Genomic DNA, 21421 nt, shown 5'->3' on the forward strand with positions numbered 1-21421 from the left:
AATTTTGATTCACCTCCTCGTTAATCTTAGAAAAGCCCACAAAAAAATCTTTTATACTATTTCATAACTACTCTCAAAAGATGTTTGTATTCAACAAATATTCGGGCTTATTGTACAGTTGAGATTGAAGAAAGTTTGGAGATTACTTGAAAATTATAAATGACATTATTGTGGGAAGTCTTATCAAAACATTCTCTTTTACGGTTGTTTCAAAACGTATCAGACGACGGTCTATTAAGCAGATTTTTAGTGTTCGCAAATGGATTTGTGATTGTTGAAGTGCCGTTTGAATATAAGCTCGTCAATCAGTTTGTGCTTCATCCAAATTTTTTCGTCAAGGCCTGGCTATAAGGCCTATCGTTCGGTATTTCGTTCTTTTGAAGTTCCTAGCTCCTCCATTTCTTAAAAAAACACACGTTTCTTAGTGTTTAAATGTTTACTTTTGCCAATTTTTGATGGATTTAAAATTTAAATTAAAATTATCGATGTATTCCATAAACATGTCAGCCAGGTTTATAGACTTTGCGTATCTAGGAAAGAAGTGTTTTAAACGGTTTTAAAGTTATACGGCCCTTGCAAGTTGCAATTCAATTCGGAGTAGTCTGACGGATGAAGTGAAATTCAGTTGCATGTTGAAGATGAAATTAAAGTCTAGAGAGGAAATGAACGCAGCAAGCGGAGCGTTCGTGCTTCAGCCAAATGTCTGCACTTTTCTTCGTTTCCTTTTTAGTGAGGTTAATCGCATCGTGATCGCATCAACCGTAGCAGATTTGTGTTTATTGAGGATATCGAGCCAATCGAGGACCATAGATTTTTGTACAGGTGTGCTTTCAGGTCCGTCATCTCTGTCATGTCCGGTCATGTCAGTGTTAACCTCATCCACCAAAGGGATTTTTTCCTAATTGAGGTTGGATTTTTGTTGGTCAAAGTGGGCTTTCTTGCCCATCATCATCATGCTTTTTTGTTTGTTTTTTTCTTTACATTCCACAACGTTTTCAATCACTCACTCTCCAAATCGACCGCTAGTGTTGTTCTATGTAGCCATTTCTTATTATGGTTATTCCTCCCTCTCCCCCTCTTATCCAATTAAAGGTACACCCGCTGCGAGGTGTTTTCCTGTCGGGGAAAACTGGTTTCTACCTAAACGCTTGTTTGTATTTTTTTTAATTGTTTTGTTGTTTTAATTTTTCACCAAGGAGCGGTATTTCGGTTCGCCGATGTTGCTAGCTCCACCATTTCTAAAAAACACGTTTATTGGTGTTGTAGTCTTTTTAATTCTGCTAATTTTTGACGGATTTAAATAAAAAAATATCGATGTTTTTCATCTGCATGTCAGCTAGGTTTGTGGACTTTGGAGTTTGGAACTAGGAATGAAATGTTTTAAAAGTTACGGCCCTTGCAATTCGATTCGCAGTAGTCTGACGGATGAAGTGAAATTCAATTGCACGTTGAAGATGAAATTAAAGTCTAGAGAGGAAATGAACGCAGCAAGCGGGGCGTAGCGTTCCGGTTGCTTGGCGCGCGTTGGCACACTACTTTAGTCTGATTAAGTAGTCTTTTTCTATGTATATTTTATTCCTAACTATGTAGCTTCTTAATTTGTTTTTTGGATGGCATCCTCATACTCGACTCGACTAACAAGATTCACCAATCGAGGGGGAGCAAATTCGTATTGCGTCGCCACAGGGATAGAATTATTCTAAAAATATTACAATAAAGTTAATGTTTCCGTACCGTCTTTGATTCCTTGAGCGTTTGTGTATAACCTGTATGACTTCTATGTCTATTCTTCATAACCCCTAACCCTTAACTTGTCTGAGCCGTTGACTTCTCAGAGTCGTGTGATTGCATACCTACCATTTGTCCATAACCGTTCACTCGGTAATTCAAAGTGGTCTAATTAAGCCCAGGTGCGTAGCAAATGAAGTAAGAGCGTGTAACAAAATCGGACACCACTCGAAACGCCTTTCCTTTTTGTATCGTAAAATTTTACGGCTTATTTTTACGTGTATTGAGTATTTAAGTTTTACTTGGGAGACCGGATGTAGGATGTTCCCCCTTTTTACTGATGAGGTTCTTTCCGCATTAGATTCTCAAGCCCAAAAAAATTCAATTTTGATCGAGAAATTTGATAACGGAAGAAAAGGAAATGATGGACGAATAGCGCTCGCTTCGTATAATCTAGTCACGACAGAGCCTGACAGAGCGCTCAGTTGCTCTTAACAGTATTTGCTGGCGCTCAAATGTGATTAAAGTAGTCAATTTCCAATGCAAGCCTGCGAGAATTTGGAAAATCAAAACATGTTTCTAGTCATTTTTACTATAGAACTTTTATCACGTGGCATATGGTTCGCGTATAAAAGGCAACACATCCAGTACCGCAGCATCACTCTTCTCTTTGAGACAGCCCTGAAATCATGTAGCTTTTCTTTGCAGTGATCCAACACCGGTACAGACGATTAGTATTTTTGTTTGTACATCCATTTTCCAACATGGATTGGATGTTTCCGAGTGAAGGCGCTCCATCTAGCGTCTTCATTTCCTTGGAGACATGTTACACCAACGACCAACGTTCGGGTGAGTTTCTTTTCAAGTAGTTAATTAGTAATCACATAGGAATTTTTTTAGTAAATTTCATTTTTAAATATGTGTCTGTCTTACAATTATAAAGACATTGATGGTGACGGCATTTGCCGAGCGCCATCGAACTGTGAATCTTGGTTGGGCAATACGATGACGTTTGAGCGTTTGACTTGACAAGACTTGAATCATTTTTTTTTCTTCGTTTCAGGTGGTTGGTTGGCATAACTACGCTCATTCGCTGCTTCACTTTTGTAGAAACCTCCGGTCAACGAATCCATGCATCTGATATCATCTGCGAATTGAGACAGCATCTTTACAGGGCTAAAGAATCCTTCCTCGACGCCAGGAGCACTAGGTCTATTATCGCTCACGTTGAAATTCTTTTGGAGCATGTACGTATTTTGACACATGATTGAATTTCATTCGCTGTCATACTTATCTAATGCATTTTTCCTTATTCCGCAGCAACCGTTAACGCCGGAAGAAACTGAGTCCGTAAATTTTTGTTTGGCACTTCTTCGAAATATTCTGCACATTCCGGAGCGCCCGTCCGGTACGCCTTCCGCACATGTTGCTGTCATCCCCTCGGAGTGTCATTGATCACACGTCGGACAACACTCAGCAAAATCAAATCGTCTGTAACCCCTTTGCACAAGGATTGGGACCGCTTCTTCTAAAGTTATTGGATTGTCCACAGAGGGTATAACCATTAGTTTTTTCAAATTTTTTTTTAGCGCTCCGTGTTAACATTGATATGATGAAACTTAGGACGAATGGCTGGGGACGATCACAAAGATGATTTCTGTGGAGTCGCCAACTTCACAGTTAATTGTCAGCAATGCGAGATCTTCGTCAAGCTTTTTGCAATTGGTTCGTCTCGACAGCACACGGGTAAACATAAGTGGACCTGGGTCTTCTCACGAATATCAACGATGGTCTTATCTACTACGTGGTTCTCTTCACGCAATGAGAGACCTCCGTCAACTGTTCGTGCTCCTACTGCGTCAGTTCAATCCAAAGTTTCACTGTAGGCGTCTTCTGTGTGACATCATCACAGGAAACCACCTTCTTTTGACTACACTTAAGCAAGCCGATGAGTTCCCTGCTAGCGTCCCACGTTTTGATATGATGACTGAGCATTTGAGCCAATTTTGCACAAAAACAATTTTGGCTCGATATGGAAGCGCTCTATCAGATTTTAGGACGAATGGGTCATTCTTCAACGACTCTATCTTCACAATTTTGCTTCATGTTAAAAATGATCTAGGCAAAATTGACCTTCTATTACATCCTGTTGTTTTGCGTCCATTTGTTAAAATTTGGGAGGAGGAATTCGACGTAAGTTTTTCACCTTTTACAACACATTTTTTATAATTAAAGTTGATAATTAAGTATGATTACTTTATTTTTAGATTTGCGACAATTGGCACACTCTGATAGAATGTGTTTTGCAGACATTTTGGAATAACCATCAGAGTGGCAATTACATTATTGACTCTTATCCCTGGAATTCAACGACTGATGGATTGGTTGATGAAGAGAACTTGACTCTGGCGAAAGCCAGACATCCTGCTGGCAATAATAATCCTTCATTTAAAGTATTTCATACTAATATGCAGTCTGTTGTTCATAAGCTGAAAAATTCAGGTTTTGTTTTTTTAAATATTTTCAAACTATTATTTAACATCTTGCATTTTTCCACAGGATTCCAAAAACAGCTTATTTGGATCTAGGAAAATTTGATTGAAAGTTTGATTCAGTGTGTCCTGCAGACTTTTAGACGTAGTCAACAGAATCGCGGTCATCTGAAATCGGGCAATAATGGTAAATTTCCGGATCAAGAAAGCCCGTCACCAATGGGGACCAATCCAGAAGATAGTGTTCATTTTCCTAGATATTTTCTGGAAACACACGGTTAAAAACGCAAAGGTGAAAAACTTACGTCGAAACTCTCCTCCCAAATTTTAACAAATGGACGCAAAACAACAGGATGTAATAGAAGGTCAATTTTGCCTAGATCATTTTTAACATGAAGCAAAATTGTAAAGATAGAGTCGTTGAAGAATGACCCATTCGTCCTAAAATCTGATAGAGCGCTTCCATATCGAGCCAAAATTGTTTTTGTGCAAAATTGGCTCAAATGCTCAGTCATCATATCAAAACGTGGGACGCTAGCAGGGAAATCATCGGCTTGCTTAAGTGTAGTCAAAAGAAGGTGGTTTCCTGTGATGATGTCACAAAGAAGACGCCTACAGTGAAACTTTGGATTGAACTGACGCAGTAGGAGCACGAACAGTTGACGGAGGTCTCTCATTGCGTGAAGAGAACCACGTAGTAGTTAAGACCATCGTTGATATTCGTGAGAAGACCCAGGTCCACTTATGTTTACCCGTGTGCTGTCGAGACGAACCAATTGCAAAAAGCTTGACGAAGATCTCGCATTGCTGACAATTAACTGTGAAGTTGGCGACTCCACAGAAATCATCTTTGTGATCGTCCCCAGCCATTCGTCCTAAGTTTCATCATATCAATGTTAACACGGAGCGCTAAAAAAAAAAATTTGAAAAAACTAATGGTTATACCCTCTGTGGACAATCCAATAACTTTAGAAGAAGCGGTCCCAATCCTTGTGCAAAGGGGTTACAGACGATTTGATTTTGCTGAGTGTTGTCCGACGTGTGATCAATGACACTCCGAGGGGATGACAGCAACATGTGCGGAAGGCGTACCGGACGGGCGCTCCGGAATGTGCAGAATATTTCGAAGAAGTGCCAAACAAAAATTTACGGACTCAGTTTCTTCCGGCGTTAACGGTTGCTGCGGAATAAGGAAAAATGCATTAGATAAGTATGACAGCGAATGAAATTCAATCATGTGTCGAAAACCGTACATGCTCTGATGCTCCAAAAGAATTTCAACGTGAGCGATAATAGCTCTAGTGCTCCTGGCGTCGAGGAAGGATTCTTTAGCCCTGTAAAGATGCTGTCTCAATTCGCAGATGATATCAGATGCATTCGTTGACCGGAGGTTTCTACAAAAGTGAAGCAGCGAATGAGCGTAGTTATGCCAACCAACCACCTGAAACGAAGAAAACAAAAATGATTCAAGTCTTGATAAGTCAAACGCTCAAACGTCATCGTATTGTCCTTTTTGTTGAAGAACACTAGTCGTCTGCAACTTACTTGACTGCTAAACGAAAAATAGCGTGCTCGTTCTCTTAACAACCAATCAGCGAGGGTTTCAGGTCCTGCAACAGTCAAATTAAAAATGTAAGTCTAATTGTTATCTGAATTCGTTTTGAAATATTAGCCATTACCTTATTGATAATTCAAGGAAGCCAAGACCAAGTCGACGGGAATGATTTGTAGCATCGTCAGACAGCAACTGCGTTACAAGATCTTCGAGGTTGGCTAGTCAAGTTTTAAGAACAGATTATGTTCAACGACACAGCGGCTTAACAATTCTTTGATGTAGACGATTCCGACGAAGAAGAAGCCAAGTTCCTCAATAGGTACGTCGATCTATTTTTTTTTTTAATAGTTGCAATTAGCTTTCTAACTTTTTAAGTTGTATTAAACAGTTACGTTGTCAGGCACGAACCTGCTGAACTTATCTTCGTTCTTAAATGATTCATAGGTAATTTTATCGTTTACGGCGGGTCAAATCGGTCCCGTATACTTTCGGCAGACCGACCTTTGAAAAGGACAGAGATCACCTGTGTGATCATCCCCATCAGCAGCCATTCGTCCTGAGTTTCATTACATCCGGAAAATACTACTGCTCTGGTACTATTTCATAAGTTAGAAAGTTTATATTCTTACAAATGGTGTTTGCATCCACAGGAACAATTTCAGCTTATAGCGGTTTGCTGTCACTCTGTGTGTGTGTTTATATAGCGTCGAATTTTTTTATTCCTTACAATATCCTTGCTGAAAATCCGGAGCAAGACATCGAGGTAAATAATGAACTTATTTTAGAAAATTTTTATTCAAAAATTCAAAGAATACAGTTGAGATTGAACTGAAAGTTTGGAGATTACTTGAAAGTTATCAATGACATTATGTGGGAATTCTTATCAAAACATTCTCTTTTACGGTTGTTTCAAAACGTATCTTAATTCTGGTTGTTTGCGTGGTCGTCTGCTTTAGGATCATCATGGAAGAGATTGTCAGCTTTTTCTCGGAGATGCGAAGCCTTTTCTTCTATAAAAAACCCAGAGTGCTCCAGTAATTGGGTCCATGTCTTTGGAGGTACTCTAGTTAACACTCCATGTTTGACAAACCATTCCTCTAAAGTTTCATTAATTCCAACCGGATCTTCTTTATCTTCCGGTCTTGACAATTCAGATGGTGCTTCCTCTTTGGCATGTCTGACAGCTTGCTGCAATGTTCCCAGAGCTTCAGCCAGCGCTGCAGCTTGTTCAGTGGCAAGCGCTTCAGCTTGTTGTCGGGCAGTGGCTGCAGACTGTACCACTTCATTTTTCTCATCGGTTAATTTCAATAGCAGTTCCTTTTGATTGCGAGACTCTTCCGTCAAAGTGTTGATATTTTCTTTGCATGAGTTCAATTCTCGTTCCAATTCCAGAATCTTTTTGTCTGCTTCCATCACCGCGGATTTTTCTTGATTACATTGAGCTTTCGAGATGGTTAACTCGTTTTGTGCTTCATCCAAAAGTCTGGACTTTTCGTCGGTTTCCGTTTTAGCGACGTTTACCGCATCCTCAAAATGCGCTTTTGAGCAGGTTAATTCGAAATTTACGTCTCCCTGTCCACACTGTTCTCCGGTTTCAGGAATGTTGACTTTTCCTTTGTCTTCTGCTCTGAGACGTTTGCGAGTAAGGCGTTCCAATAGCCAAGCACTGCCACATAGAAAGATTGTTACGACAGTGAATTCAACGACTGAAGTAAACATTTTGGTTTCTGAAGTTTTTAGTTGATTGTGCTCAACACTATGCCCTATTGTGGTTTCACGTTGCCTCTTTATAGGTTCTAGGCTGTCGGCTTGAAGAGCAAGTATTCAGTGCGCAATATTTTTATGTATATTTAATATTTAGAAATCTTCAATTTCATAATTATTTATTTAGTTAAATTCAGAATTTTTTTTCACACATATTTCAAAAAGAAAATTAAAATTTAAATAATTTATGAGCACTTTGTGTTAATTTTAGTAATGCTCACTATCAGAATGGCAAGGTGTGTTCCCTGCTGGCCGTAATTGCATCATAGTTATTTTACCCTTTTTCCAAATTTGTTAGAATTTTACTTAAATGTTAAATATTTTCTTTAAGAATTTTCTTTAAGAATTAGGCAATCAAAATTAAATTTTTTTATTTGGATCACAACGTAATCACGTAGGTTCTTGGGTAGAAAACGAGCAGAGCAATAATAAGAAAAAACATTTATTGATTCAACACCGAATATTAAGTAAAAAATCATACGCCACGCCCACTACATGTTATTTCGTTAAATTCGTACGGCCATATCTTACGTCAACACGGAAATGCAGTAAGGATAATCGAACCCCGTAGAGCAGCACAACCCAATAAAAGTCAAGTCCAACCAGCTGTTTCGCCTGGGAATTCTTAAGAAGCACGAGATGTCCGATTGGTCGTGTCAATCTTTGAATACCTTAAACGCATGAAAAAGATATATTCGATAGAAATGGTTTCATCGACGATGAAAGACGCTAAAGCCATAGCAGTCTTTTGCCACCCTTTCAAGGCAACACTTTGTTTCGCTCGTACAAAGCAAAGATGAAAAGGCTAGTTTATAATCGAACTCAGATTCTTTTTAGTGGTTTCTTATTTTTATCGCTGTTTTTAGCGTTTGTTACCCCAGAAACTAACGCGTCCGAATCTCCGAGTTCTGTAGCCTCACGTCAGAACAACAAACATTTCCTACTCCCATCGAGCATTTATACCAAAGGTCCACTTAAGCTCTTCCCAACTGTAACAAAGTCAAGTTCAACAGTTGTTACCAAAATCGAAACGACGAGCGTTGTATGCGCTAAGCTAGTTAACGTCACCGGGCCTTGTCTACGACGAAGAGGAGCCTGGGTTGAAGAACCCATCGTCCTGAGCTTCCACGGAGACTTTGACGATGCCTTCGACCTTAAGTATTCACCAGTTCTTAGGTAAGTAAAATTTTGACACTTCAAAATTTATTAATTGTCCAGATTAGATGCTCCAGACTGATGAACTGTAATTTGACATTTTGACAGAGTTGAGACAACCGCAGCTCCGGAAAGTACGACGTTTGACGAATCCCGATTGAACAATGACCCATCAACCGCAGTCGCTTCATCTGTTCATGATAGCGAAGAAAATCAGCGACTGAATGGATTACCATTCTTCTTCTTTCGCGGTATCAGTCGCTGGTTTTTTTCTCTTCTCTCGCAGTTTGTCGAAACTAAGGTACCGCTACCAATCAACACAATCATTTTTCAACGAACCATCACCGTTACCCAGACATCAACTGTTGTCAATACCGTCTTCGTTCAACGGTGCACTCCGTCGCCCTTTCCCTTTTCATTGTGTCGCGAAAGGAAATCGTATTCGAACTATTTTCGATAGTTACGTAAAAGAACATTTAAGGGTTGCTCAAATTTGATAAACAACTGCTTGACATTGATTTAATCTGTAGTGCATTGCATACACTTTTGAAATACGTTATTTTATTGGAATGTGCATCTGTCTGGTGTAAAAAAATCACCCACATTTGTGTAAGATTAACCATCATATGAAATGATATCGCTAATTCGCTACCTAGCATGTTTTTGTTGATTATGTATCGTTTGACCATTTTTAGTGCTATAGATATTCAATAAAGAAAACTGTCTTAAATCAATCGCAAATTCATGGCTGATTTGAATCCGCTATTTTCGAATTAAAAATCCAACGCCTTTAGCAGGCATAATAGAAATAACCTGTTGCGAAATCCCCCGCAAAAGGGGGCAGCACAGAGACTCAGGCAGTAGCAGACGACTGTTCGTGACAGTTCGAGACTCGGAGTCTCGGTGCTCTCGGTGAACAACTTTATGGTTTGTGTGATTTATTTAAATTCTACTAGCGTGTGAAATAAAGTACCGTCAATTACTTGCTCTTCCCGTATTCGTCTTTCCTGAAAAGCCCATACTACCATTGTATATATCTAGTAAGTATAACATAACCCATGTAAGCAAAGAACTTCCGCTGTGTAGAAATCATGGCCTACTATAGTCACGGCCCATCATCGTACGCTTCTGTGTGGGACCAATTTTGGGTTCCCTGCCCCTTCCCTGTTGCCATAGTACATAGCCAGAGGGTCGTAAGTATCGGTTTTTGTTCCACATTTCCGCAGATTCTGTGTCTGGCTTGCATAGTGCTATGGTCAGAGTCAACTGAAAAAAACCATTGACAGTCGAATGGTTAAAGCGGTAGATTCCCACTAGAGTGGTATTAGGTTCAAATCTATGCAAGTCATAATCAATTTTTCATAATTTTTCCTTGTTTTTTCTTTATTTTTAAAGCGAATTAGATGGAATGCCTAGATTGTGAAAAAATGAGAGTTTTTTCACATTATTTTCAACAAAATCTGAATTTGCTTTTTTTTCTAAGTCCTTGCCAAAGAAAACAAATTCAGATTTTGTTTTAAAAAATGTGAAAAAACTCGCATTTTTTACACAATCTAGGCATTCCATCTAATTCGCTTTAAAAATATAGAAAAAACAAGGAAAAATTATGAAAAATTGATTGTGCCTTGCGTAGATTTGAACCTAACACCTCACTTGTGGGAATCCGCCGCTATACCCACTAGACTGTCCTTCAATTGCTTTCTATCGACTCTGACCATGGCTGCATGCAAGCCAGACACACAGGCATGGCGACTTAAGCCAAAAAATCCCAAAGGGTGGAAAGAATCTGCGGAAATGTGGAAGAAAAACCGATACTTACGACCCTCTGGCTATGTACTATGGCAACAGGAAAGGGGCAGGGAACCCAAAATTGGTCCCACACAGAAGCGTACGATGATGGGCCGTGACTATAGTAGGCCATGGTAGAAATGGAAGACCAATCGTTCGATTCATTAAGCAGAAAAAGATGCTTGACTTTGTAAATTATTCTGAGACTCAAAGTTTATTGACTCAAATTGTAAGAAAAACAACAAAGCACATGGAAATGCTGCTATTTGAGTTTTGAGATAACGGTCTAATTATATGTAAGATATTTGTTACAAGACATTCATGTAATTTAAGTGCTATTGCTTCAACTTTGTGTTCATCATTGTAGAACCAACGTTTCTCTTCCCCGTTCACGCCGGACTGTTCCTTCCTGTAATTTATTTTTCTCCAGGCAAAGCATTTTGACTCGGAATATCCTAGAAGTCAAAGTCAATCATTTTAATTATGACTTTAACTAAAATATAAGAAAGGCAAACAAACTTAATTTATACTTTTCTATTTTCTCCCAGTATTTGATCTGCTGCTCCATTTGCGGAAGGTTATCTCTAAGCTGTTTCTGATCTTGACGCAGTTGAGCGTTGAGCTTCTCCTGTTCCGCAATTTTATGCTGAAGTTGATCCCGAACGGATTTCCCGCGTTCAGTCTGTTGCTGTTGAACGCCGCTGACGTACAGTTTCATCTCGTCGGTGGCCCTCTGTAGGTATTTTTCATTTTTCGTTAGGTTAGCTTCCAGCTGACGGCATCGTTCTTCTAGCGTGACAATCTCATTCTCCAAACCGCTTTTCACCTGTCGTTACAAATATTTCATTGACTTACCGAGTCTAACATGACATGCCAACCGGACCAAAATCAAACGGTTTACGTTTACTATCGACGAGATGGTATCCTCGATTAGCTGAACCTGTGCGTCATATTCTTTTTTCTTAGCTTCGTATTCGGGCAATGTTTCTTGGTAAGTTTGTCTTAGAGGTCGTAATTCTGTTTTTAACAAAATTTTGAGCTGTGATTAGTACCATTTTAATTGATTTGAACGCAAAGGACAGACCTCGGAGAAGTGGAGCGAGAGCGACCTTCTTGTCGTTGATCTTAGAATTCAGAAGGCGGACGAGATTAGACATTTCTTCTAGAGTACGGCCTTTCTCTTCGTCTGTGTTGGCCTTTTCGTCCGAAATTCGCTCGAGAAGATCCCTCGTTTCGCGGAATCCTCTGACACCTTGTTGCGTTTCGATACGGTCGAGACTGTCGCTCAGTGCTCCTTCCTGAGCCCTGAGAATTTCCAGTGTCCGGCTCAGAATGCCGTATTCGGCTTTAAGGTCATTCAACTCGGCTCGTCGCTGTTTGTACACGTTACTTTTGACGCGCAAATCGCTAACATAAGCCTTGAATTGCTCACCAGTTAGTAATGCGTCGGAATTTTCACCCAATTGTTGTTTTTTGGCCTAAATGATATTGACATTGATTATCTTCGATGTTTAAAATCGTGTTTTTCAATTTAAACCTGAAGTTGGGCCTCCAGTGCCGTCATTTCCTGAATGACGTGATTTAATCTCTCAGCGCAGGCTTCTTTTTTCCGGGACATGATAAGCGACTGTTGTCTGTAAAGCGCCATACCGTCTTCTATCGGATCGTTCTGCAAGGCTCTTTTCTCCGTTAGCTGAGCAATTTGACTACGAAGTTCATCGCTCTAGATAACGACAACAAAATGTTCAAATCAAACTAGCCGCCAAGGCATTCACTTTTAACTGTTTTCACCTTCTGGACGACAAGTTGAAGATCCGCTGAAGTTGGATTGGGCGGCGCTAAGACTTTCTCCATCAAAGCTATGCTAGCTGTTATTTGCTGGGTTTCCTTAGTTAGCTTTTCGTTGATCATGTATTGATTGACTCGAATGGCGTCTTCAGCACGCTGTATCAAACTCTGCCCACTCGCGTTGACTTTACTTTGACGCATGTCCATCAGTTGATGAGTTAGACGTTGGCGACGAGCTTCCAAGTGGCTGAGGTAACTCTTTTGGTCGTCTTTCTGCGTTTGAAACTCGCGGCTCTTCTCTTTCTCGGCGCGCAGCTTTTTCGCCATGGAAAGTAGTTGGTTATAATTCGCCACACCCTCCACCTTGCAGTACGTGAAATAAAGTTAAAATAAGGAATAATAAAGGAAACCCCGCTGCTGGAAAAAATATGCTCACTTTGCGTTGTGTGCGTTCAATTCGACGGATCAAAACTTCTCTGTCATCTTCCATTGATTGGAGATCTTTTCTTAGATCGGATACAGTGTCATTTACAGCTTGGCTGGTGTCGAATTGTTTGTGTCGCTGTTTAAACTCTTCAATCAGGAATTCGTACTGTAATCAACCAGTGTAGTATAGATTTTAAAATGGTGTTTTATTTTTCAATAGAATTTCCTAATAATTACTCCTTACCTGTTCATAAAGATCAATAACATCACTGTCTGACCGCATTTCAGGCGCGATATCAATCTTGACCAAGTAGCGTGACAAGTAAGCTCGTTTCTTCAGGTCCTCCCTACGCTGCAGTAGCCAGTTAAGTATCGGGTTGATGGTTTCCGGTCTACCAGCGATCAAACCTTCACGGAATTCATTTCTATGAATTTAGTAAAAAAAAAAAAACATGTGTATCAGTGATTCCCGTTTGTAGACTCTCAAAATAAACTTACGGATCTTCCGTTTCAGGTTTGAATTTGAAAATTTGTAACGAGGTCAGTAAACGCAAAGCCAACGCATCGACTGGCTCGTCGTTGATATCGACCCGAGTTTTCGATTCAATTTCGCACAAGACATCGCTTAAAAGCTATTGAATTCCCGTATATAATTTGGGTTTTTTAAAGAGATTTAGATTATACTTTCAATTTTACTTGTAGTGGTCTGAACGAATTTTACCTGTAACAGCTGAGGAGGGTGAAGGGCGTTGAAAGTGATGTTAGTTAGATTTAAATTAAAAGGTGGTTGGTTTAGTTCGATCACAATGATTTTGACTAGCTGCTGCGTCATTCTACAAAGCCTTTTTGATTGAAATCACTGAGAAGAAGTACGTGTGATTTGCAACGACGTGTTTGACGTGTCCTGTTTGTTTTTATTGTTGCGTAACCATGGCAACGTAAAAAGTCCAAAATATTGACACACTAAAGTAAACAAAACCATTTCCGACTACTAATTTCAAATTAAATTTTATTGTGGACTTTGCAGCAATAAAATGATGCCATACAAATTATCCAAGAAAGGGTAAACTAGAATTTGCAGCGCCATTTCCAGATTGAACAAACTCGACCAAAGCATGCCAAGCGCTTAAGCCCTTTTGTTTCGCCTGATGTAAAACGTTGATGGAATCAAGAAATGCCCATCCTAATCCAGTCCTGGGAACATTGGAGTTACATTTGTTCCAAAATCCGCACTGCTGGCCGACGACCGTCATGTTCAGCGACATACCGGATACATTAGGATAGACGTTGCCTTCTCTGCTCCCGTAGTATGTGTGATTTCGATGGTCGAGCTGCATCACGTAAGGCAATGGATACTCGGAGAAACAGTCACGAATGAAGGCGAATTCGAATTGTTTGATGCGGCCGGAATTCATGTAAGAAAAGATTATGTGAAGCGTTCCGCAATAGCCCTGGCCTGGTGAGCAGGTTTTGACGTGTGCGTTATTTGGCCTGAATCTTTGATCCTGTCCACAAGGATCGTCAACAAGAGACGGTCCGTCTGCACGCGAGATCCAGCTGCAATGATAACACTCCATTGGAGCGGATGATGATGTGTAATACTGAGCAAGACAAACGATAACTGCCATGAAAGTTAAAATTAACAGGATGACTGGAATTTTCCAAAAATTTGACCGAACGACTGGCCTTTCTCCAGAAGTACTCCTCTTAATTTTCTTTTCTCCTTTTCTCGTCATTTTAACTCAGGACTTTAACTTATTGAATCTTATCAGTAGTTAGTTCTACAACCTTCAGATATGATCGTTAATCTCCAACTGAATGTAATGTTCCTCATTCTCACCAAATAACTCACTTTCCCTGTGAATTGAAATATAGAGGGAGGAAGAAGGGAAATCAAAGAATTCCTTTCCTTGTGGCTTTGAAGGCCAATTTTAAACTTTCAAGCCAACGATCTTCTTCGCTCTTAATTTCAAAAGCTCGGAAATTGCGATAGCAGGAAATAGTTTAGGTTTAGGCAACACCATTCCAATAATGTTGTTGAAACCCAGAAATTTATAAACACGTGAAATTCGTCTGCTTCAAAATCCCACTTGGTCGAGACTCGACTCGTACGATTTACTCTTCCAGAAAGAAAATGTTTCGATTTTCACGAAGAATTTTTGGTCGAAAACATGGAGGAAAAACAAAATTTTCGTCCACAACATCAACAACGGCAAATCCAGTGCCAGTTCCACCGACACCCGTCGAAGAAAAAGTATCCAAGATGGATCAGTGGAGTAAGACTTGAGAAACATGACTTCGGCATTATGCTCAATTAATATGTACCCAAACAATAATCTCACTCTTTTTCACAGAAAAATTCTGGACAATTCTCTACTCTGACTATAAAGATGTTGCAGTTGACACTATCACAGGCATGAAGGAAAAACCTAGGAAAGCTGCAGCATATTTTACAGGTATTTTTACTTCATTACTCTGAAATTTTTTAACCTGTTATTAATTAATCTCATGAATATACAGGAATTGGCTGTGTGTTGTATGCAATGGAAACAAATCCTGAAGCACGGACTTACTATGAAACAATGGTAAAGGCAGCAGATGACACAATTCTGGTTTCTGATGCCAATCTCAATCCAGCCACAGACAAACGTCTTTGTTTAATCCGGCAAAGTTACAATGAAGGAACAGTTCGCTGCTTAAATTTGGGTGTATTTTCCTTGATTTGGTTGGGGAACTATCATCAGGATTGTGGTATTTATCCCTCTCAGTGCAAATACTTGAAACCAGGAATAGTTAATTTCCACAAGAGGATTATTGATGTTGGCTTTCTAGGCCAATGGTGGAATATTAATTGGTACATGAAAGACTTTGATATAAATGCCATTGAGTTTTCTGGTCAGTAAGAATTTTAAATGATGTATAGAGAAACAAATGCAATTTCTTTCCAAACTTTATTATTCACCCAGCTTTTTCTAACAATTTAGTTAAAGACATTAATATTTGTTATTAAAACCATTTAGCTAGTTTTTGTTGAAATATAGTTTTATTTAATTATATGGTTTTATTACCAAGTATGATAGGCAGATATTGTGATGTTAAAGAGAGAGTTTATGAAAATCAAACGTTAAAATACTGATAAAAATCTCATCAAGTTACTCCTAATTCTGTTTTCAGCAGCTAGCTTTACTTGAAATTTGATATCCTACTGTACATTTACTAGAATGGATGACAAGGAGGCCTCAGCATTGAGAGCGCTCTTTTGTTGCTGAATCTGCCCTTGTTACTAGCCAGTTACTAGCGTACACCATCTATATAATCTAAATCGTACTGTCATGCGAATTAGCTATTTGTGATCATGATGACCGATGATTGATGACTGAAAATTTAAGGGCCGCTTTTAATCGACGGTTTTCACAGAACTTGATAAAAAGTAATGCAGAATTCCTATAATTGATAGTGGAAATAAATATTGAAAGATGTTAATTTGAACAACCCTAAAAAGCACAGTTAAATTGATTAAATTGTAGGTTCCGTAACCCGTCACAACTCACAATTCACAAGTCCGGCAGGAACATCGGCGATCGGCCGGTACTCCGGCCGGACGACAACTTGACAACAGTGTATAGTGACAGAAATAGAAAAAAGTGAAAGCAGTTTGTTTATCATTGTTGTTAATTTTGTCATGTTTTAGATTAAGATAAGTGTGCTAATTTTCTTATTATATAAAAATGGAATGGGATAGAAATGTAACAGCTCTACCAAAAGACGCAAGGTATAGATTATTACTTCAAACGACTAAACAACGCGCTATAAATTAATTCCTATAATTTCCCTGTTTAGATGGCAAGATTTGATACCACAGTTAAAGTGTCCTCAATGTCAAATGTACCAAGGCTCCAGCATATCAAACTTAGAACGACATGTTATATTGCACTGTAAATGCAGGCCAACTTTGATGAAAAATCACTACATTAAAAAACTTAAACATTTATGTGCAGTAAGTAAACAATAAATCTCTTTAAATAAAGTAACATACTGATGCATTGAAATGTGTATGTGTCAAACAGCGGGTTCATTCTGCAGATGAAGATGTATTGGACTATGTGAGATTGGCCTTAGAAGCAAAATTGCTGCAGTGGAGAAAAGAGGGAATGCCTGAAATACCTCTTCTCTTAAGGCAAAATGACATTCAGTCTGCACAGAAAAAAGTGTCCAAAAATCATTCAAAACTGTTAGATCTTTGGAGATTGTGGCACCAAGAAGTGGACAGTGTTAGTCTGGAATTCAACACCTCTGAGCTGCTTCAACTTATGACAGAAGCTGAAGGTTTGGAATGGGAACCTTGTGATGACATCCTTCCTCCTCTTAGACAGGGAGATGATCATCAGTTTAATCTCGAGCTCATGTCAGAAGTTACAGGCAAATTGAAGCAAATGCAGTCTTTATCACCTGAAGAAATGAACATTGAAGACGAGAATGTTGAGAGATTAGAAAAAGAAGCCAGGATAAATGACGGGTGGCCTACCCGTCTTTCCATTTAAGATTTAATACTTACTTAATACTTATACATGAATTCATTGTTCTTAACAAATGCAGTGGTCCATTTCTGTATCTGTTTATTAATCTTTTCAATTTGTTAATCAGTGGATACAATGAATTTTTCTTTCAGTAGCATGTCAATTTAATAACGCAACGAGCAACGTGTACAGTTAATTATCCTATAATGCAGACTGCAGAGTTCTAGTGAATTGTGACTTGTGACTTGTGAGCTGTAGATGGCCCGTGACAGCGGGCAGAGCTCATAAATTAATTCTAAATATCGTAACAGGATTTCTAAATCTGCAGCGGGCCATAGCGGCTTTTCCGTTTTTCTCGCCTTTTCGGCCGTATTCGCCCAGGCAGAGCTATAGGCCTAGCTCTGGCCCAGCCGCCCAGGCGCCCAGCCAGCCGGCCCAGCGCTTATTTAATTTTGTAGAGCAACATCACATAAAAGACGATGGAAACTTCGTCTGCTAACTTTCGTCTCGTTTTGGCCGCGAAATCAAACAAAAGCGAATCTTCAACATTTTACAGTGCCATTTCAATAAGCTATTACATTTAAAATATAAAACCTCAATATTGATTTCGTGTGTTTTAAAAATGCCAAGAATAACTAGAAAGAATTCAATTAAAGAAAGTATCGTAGATGTTAGTTCATCGCCAGAAAAGGATACTAAAAGCAATGCTAGAAATGCAACAATTTCTGCTGTCAAGACCACCCATCCTGAATCACAATGTGTGATGATTGTCCCAGGTAACCGAATGTTTTCTATTTAAATATTTATTTAGCTAACTTTTCTCTTGTTTAAAAGATGGCATGTTGAATGATAACCAAAGGGGTATAGTGGTTGGAAAACTACGTAATCCAAAAACAGGCACAGGAACTCTGTATGCATTTTCCCACAACAACACAAAACTTTACGAAATGAATCAATTTGATGAAAATAAAAGGTAATGAATTTTTAAAATACATTATTTTGCGTACTAAAATTTTCCTTATTTTGTTTTAATGAAGATCATGGTTCATTGATAACTCTGTTCAATCAGATGGTTCTTTTTTTCTAACAACCACTATAGATCCATTGTTCGTCATCATACCATATTTACAAAAAGTACAATAACAATTTTAATTTGGAAAAACTTTATACCATTCATACCATTTATAACATTGTTTAAAATTGACTTTAGGCCAAACATACAAGCCCTATAGATCAACTACTTGTTGATGAAGAGTATACGGATACAGGAAAGTTATCTTTGTGTTCCAAAAAAGAAGATCTTGAAAAAATTGCTGATTGTAAACAATCTGGAACTTTTCAAGCATGGAAATATAATGAAGGAAAAACCTTTGATTGGCTAGGGAAAAAAGTGTCACGACTTACTCAACATCTAAAAGACAAAAATTTCAATGTAACCCAATCATCAGCTGTATCATCAAACTATGTAAAAACTGATAGTGCAACGGTTCCAGAAAGTAATTGTCTTGAAAGGTTATATTTTTCACTTAGACCTTTAATGATTTCCTCAATTATCAAGGTTTATTTACGCGATACGCATTCGGGCTAATATCTGAATACCTATCCGACGAATTGAGCGCAGCGTTGGAAAAACATTTAGAACTGCCTGCTGTGCCCAAATTTGCTAATAACGATGACGTTAAAGAGCCACCCGCAAAACGACAAAAGTTCGGTTCTGATATCAAATCCGAGCCAACAGAGGATTACAGCAAAGACCAGAAACCATTTGTAAAAGTAAGTCAATCAAGATATACAGTACATGTATAATAATTGGATTAAATAAATTATATTCCTTCCTGATAGGAAAAAATTCAAGTTTCAGCGAAATCGAAAGCATTAGCCAGTGCGGCGAAAGGATCGAAGAGTATAGCCTCCTTTTTTGGGAAGAAATAGAGTATGTGTCCTCGTGTGTCGTGTCCTAATCTTTATCGAACACCTTATTTTTTTCTCGTTTCCTCTTTTTCTTAATACATACTCCCATCTTTCAAATTAGTATTTGCTTTTCTAAATTTGAAATGGTTTACATTGCCGTAATTTTCTATTATTAGCGGCCGGGTTGCAAGCTTTCCCCTTTCATGCTTCCAGCATGTTTTTTTTTTTTTAAATTTGAAACAAAGGTCTTCGGGTACCTTGCTAACGCAGGTAGCTGACAATTTGGTTTATTTTTTTCCGTCCGACTCTAGTTTTCCTCGTCCGTGGATGCTAAGTGCTGTCACTAGGTGGCTAAAAATTTCAGTGTGTTTAGGGATTCAACTATTCAGCCTGTGTTGGTAGAGGGATGTACTGGAGGGGGGGTCACCACAGTTTTGAGACGAGAAACCAAGTGTCGTTCTTTTACTTCCGAGACGCTGACCGAGAAGGTTACTCTAGTCATTATTGCTGGGTACTTTCATTCCTGAAATTGTTCTTCATAAAATAAGGTAATTCCTACTCTAATTCTTAATGTTTTCTACGGTCAATTTACGGGTAAATGGCCTTAAATTTATATTAGTCAATTCAATGTGGCCATGTGTGTTGTACACTTTGTTTAAAATGTCGTCTCTTGCTGAGTGTTGCACTCTTCGTCATGTCAAAGTACTTTAGAACAGTACAAGTAATAATGTAGAGTAACATAATGATTCTATGACTTTGTTTCCACATTAAAATTCTGTGAGGTTTCTGATAGAAAATTGAGCTGTTTTATTACCAATTATCAAACATTAGTTAACTAAAGTTACATGTCATTTGCGAATATTTTCTGTGATTTGTTATGTGAATTTTGTAAATTTGAGAGATGCCCTTGAATTGAGCTTGCGAAGACATGAACTTTCATTAATAATGATTTGAAAAGTGTCAATAACTAATCTAATTTTTTTTGTGACAGGTTGGTGGAGATTGTTCTCAATGTGGAATGCCAAATCAACAAGATGAGATAAGATCCCAAGCTTCTGATGATTCCTCTACCATGTTGTGAGATGAAAATGTGCACACTAGGCAAGCTGAAATGGTAACATCTACTTGTAATAAGACAACTTCCGTGGGTTAGCATCTTGTTAAATTATAGTCTATTTGTGTTCTTTGTTTAGAATTTACTCGAGTTGGGCCTAAAATTCATGATTTAGAAGCAATTTGACAACTACCAACTGTTTCAAATAAGCATTTGTGAAAAGTTTTGATCACCTTGGGAAGAGTTACAATTTGGTTTATTTGAGAATTTTTATTAAACAGCTCAAATTATCTATTTTATAATTTTGATATTTTATTGGTTTATTAATGTACTTTTGGCTTTTGCTTTGCAGGTTTCATTGGTTAGAGAAAGTTTGAGCTGTTCATGGTGTTTGGTGTGGCAGTCATTTTCTGATTGAGAGGTGCACTGAAATGGATCTTCTACAGACTTGCAGTTCAACATCATACTTCAATTTACCATGTTGGTGTCCATGCAGAGTTGAGCTGTTGTGCAAAATAATAGGTGTTGCCTGATGGCTTTCTGGCAATTTGTTGGTGTATTCTTCTGCTACCTGTATCAATGTTGAGGTAATGCTGGATGAAAAGTTTTATTCAATTAATAACTAATTTTCTATTCTCGTTTCAGTTCAATCGATCGGCGCCGTTCCGGACTTGATCCATTGGTGAAGCTAAGAAGAGGTTGCTGAACTTAATGTGGTGCTGAACTTCAAGAGATTGATAAATTATTCAGTCTTAGAGATTTTTCAAATTCACATCTGTTCTCTCTTTCCCCAAGTAAACAAAATTTCCTCTTAGGTAGTTGTGTGGATGGGTAATTGCAATAAGATTTTATATTTTCTATGAGAAAGTTCAGTTAAACTTAAAACCATAAACTCTTGTGTACTGATTAACTTACATCTACCATAACAAACCTGAAATAATACCACCTTGTTATAAAATAAATTATTGAAATCATAACTACTGACTACTGCATTTTTTTTTAATCATGATACTATTAAACAAATATTATTTTACAATTGCAATAATATCCAGCCCAAATTTTTATTAATTTTTAAAATTTGCTAAAAACAACCACCATTTATTTTTACTAAGTCTTTTTCGCAAAAAATTGGCGATGTTCATTGCTCCCACGTTTTTTTTGTTTATAAAATTAAAAACAATTTTTCTTATTATTTTACAATTTTTATTTTTTTAACATATCCACATATATATTTTATGGCCCC

At 38.3% G+C, this 21421-nt stretch overlaps 5 protein-coding genes across 7 annotated transcripts; 4 read left to right on the plus strand and 1 right to left on the minus strand.

Moving 5' to 3' along the window:
- Positions 1–7963: 7963 nt before the first annotated feature.
- On the plus strand, positions 7964–9340 carry LOC124207060. The gene is made up of 2 exons (XM_046604323.1): positions 7964–8715; positions 8803–9340. The coding sequence occupies exons 1-2, from the start codon at positions 8336–8338 to the stop codon at positions 9152–9154; spliced, it is 732 nt and encodes a 243-aa protein (XP_046460279.1). The 5' UTR covers positions 7964–8335; the 3' UTR covers positions 9155–9340.
- Positions 9341–10685: 1345 nt separating this feature from the next.
- LOC124206982 (intraflagellar transport protein 81 homolog) lies at positions 10686–13597 on the minus strand. Its single transcript, XM_046604209.1, has 10 exons — positions 13418–13597; positions 13195–13328; positions 12941–13121; positions 12707–12862; positions 12274–12633; positions 12020–12205; positions 11567–11960; positions 11384–11499; positions 11013–11308; positions 10686–10937 (listed from the first exon to the last, which is right to left on the minus strand). The coding sequence occupies exons 1-10, from the start codon at positions 13526–13528 to the stop codon at positions 10841–10843; spliced, it is 2031 nt and encodes a 676-aa protein (XP_046460165.1). The 5' UTR covers positions 13529–13597; the 3' UTR covers positions 10686–10840.
- A 1362-nt stretch (positions 13598–14959) lies between these two features.
- Positions 14960–15599, plus strand: LOC124207645 (mitochondrial import inner membrane translocase subunit Tim29-like). The gene is made up of 3 exons (XM_046605217.1): positions 14960–14972; positions 15051–15152; positions 15217–15599. Exons 1-3 carry the CDS (start codon positions 14960–14962, stop codon positions 15597–15599), a joined length of 498 nt encoding a protein of 165 aa, XP_046461173.1.
- Positions 15600–16253: 654 nt separating this feature from the next.
- Positions 16254–17364, plus strand: LOC124206984. The gene is made up of 3 exons (XM_046604213.1): positions 16254–16468; positions 16537–16693; positions 16764–17364. Exons 1-3 carry the CDS (start codon positions 16425–16427, stop codon positions 17235–17237), a joined length of 675 nt encoding a protein of 224 aa, XP_046460169.1. The 5' UTR covers positions 16254–16424; the 3' UTR covers positions 17238–17364.
- Positions 17365–17674: 310 nt separating this feature from the next.
- On the plus strand, positions 17675–21155 carry LOC124206983 (ribonuclease H2 subunit B-like). Of its 3 annotated transcripts, none has more exons than XM_046604212.1 (9): positions 17675–17989; positions 18048–18186; positions 18251–18347; positions 18424–18709; positions 18772–18986; positions 19056–19672; positions 20116–20272; positions 20531–20765; positions 20824–21155. In XM_046604212.1, exons 1-6 carry the CDS (start codon positions 17836–17838, stop codon positions 19143–19145), a joined length of 981 nt encoding a protein of 326 aa, XP_046460168.1. In that variant the 5' UTR covers positions 17675–17835; the 3' UTR covers positions 19146–19672; positions 20116–20272; positions 20531–20765; positions 20824–21155. The 3 variants fall into 3 exon arrangements, with proteins under 3 accessions (XP_046460168.1, XP_046460167.1, XP_046460166.1); XM_046604211.1 differs by having other exon boundaries at positions 20116–20238; positions 20318–20765; XM_046604210.1 differs by having other exon boundaries at positions 20116–20238.
- The last annotated feature ends 266 nt before the right edge of the window (positions 21156–21421 follow it).

The sequence above is a fragment of the Daphnia pulex genome, chromosome 11 (assembly GCF_021134715.1).
Source record: "Daphnia pulex isolate KAP4 chromosome 11, ASM2113471v1".
Lineage (NCBI taxonomy): Eukaryota > Metazoa > Arthropoda > Branchiopoda > Diplostraca > Daphniidae > Daphnia > Daphnia pulex.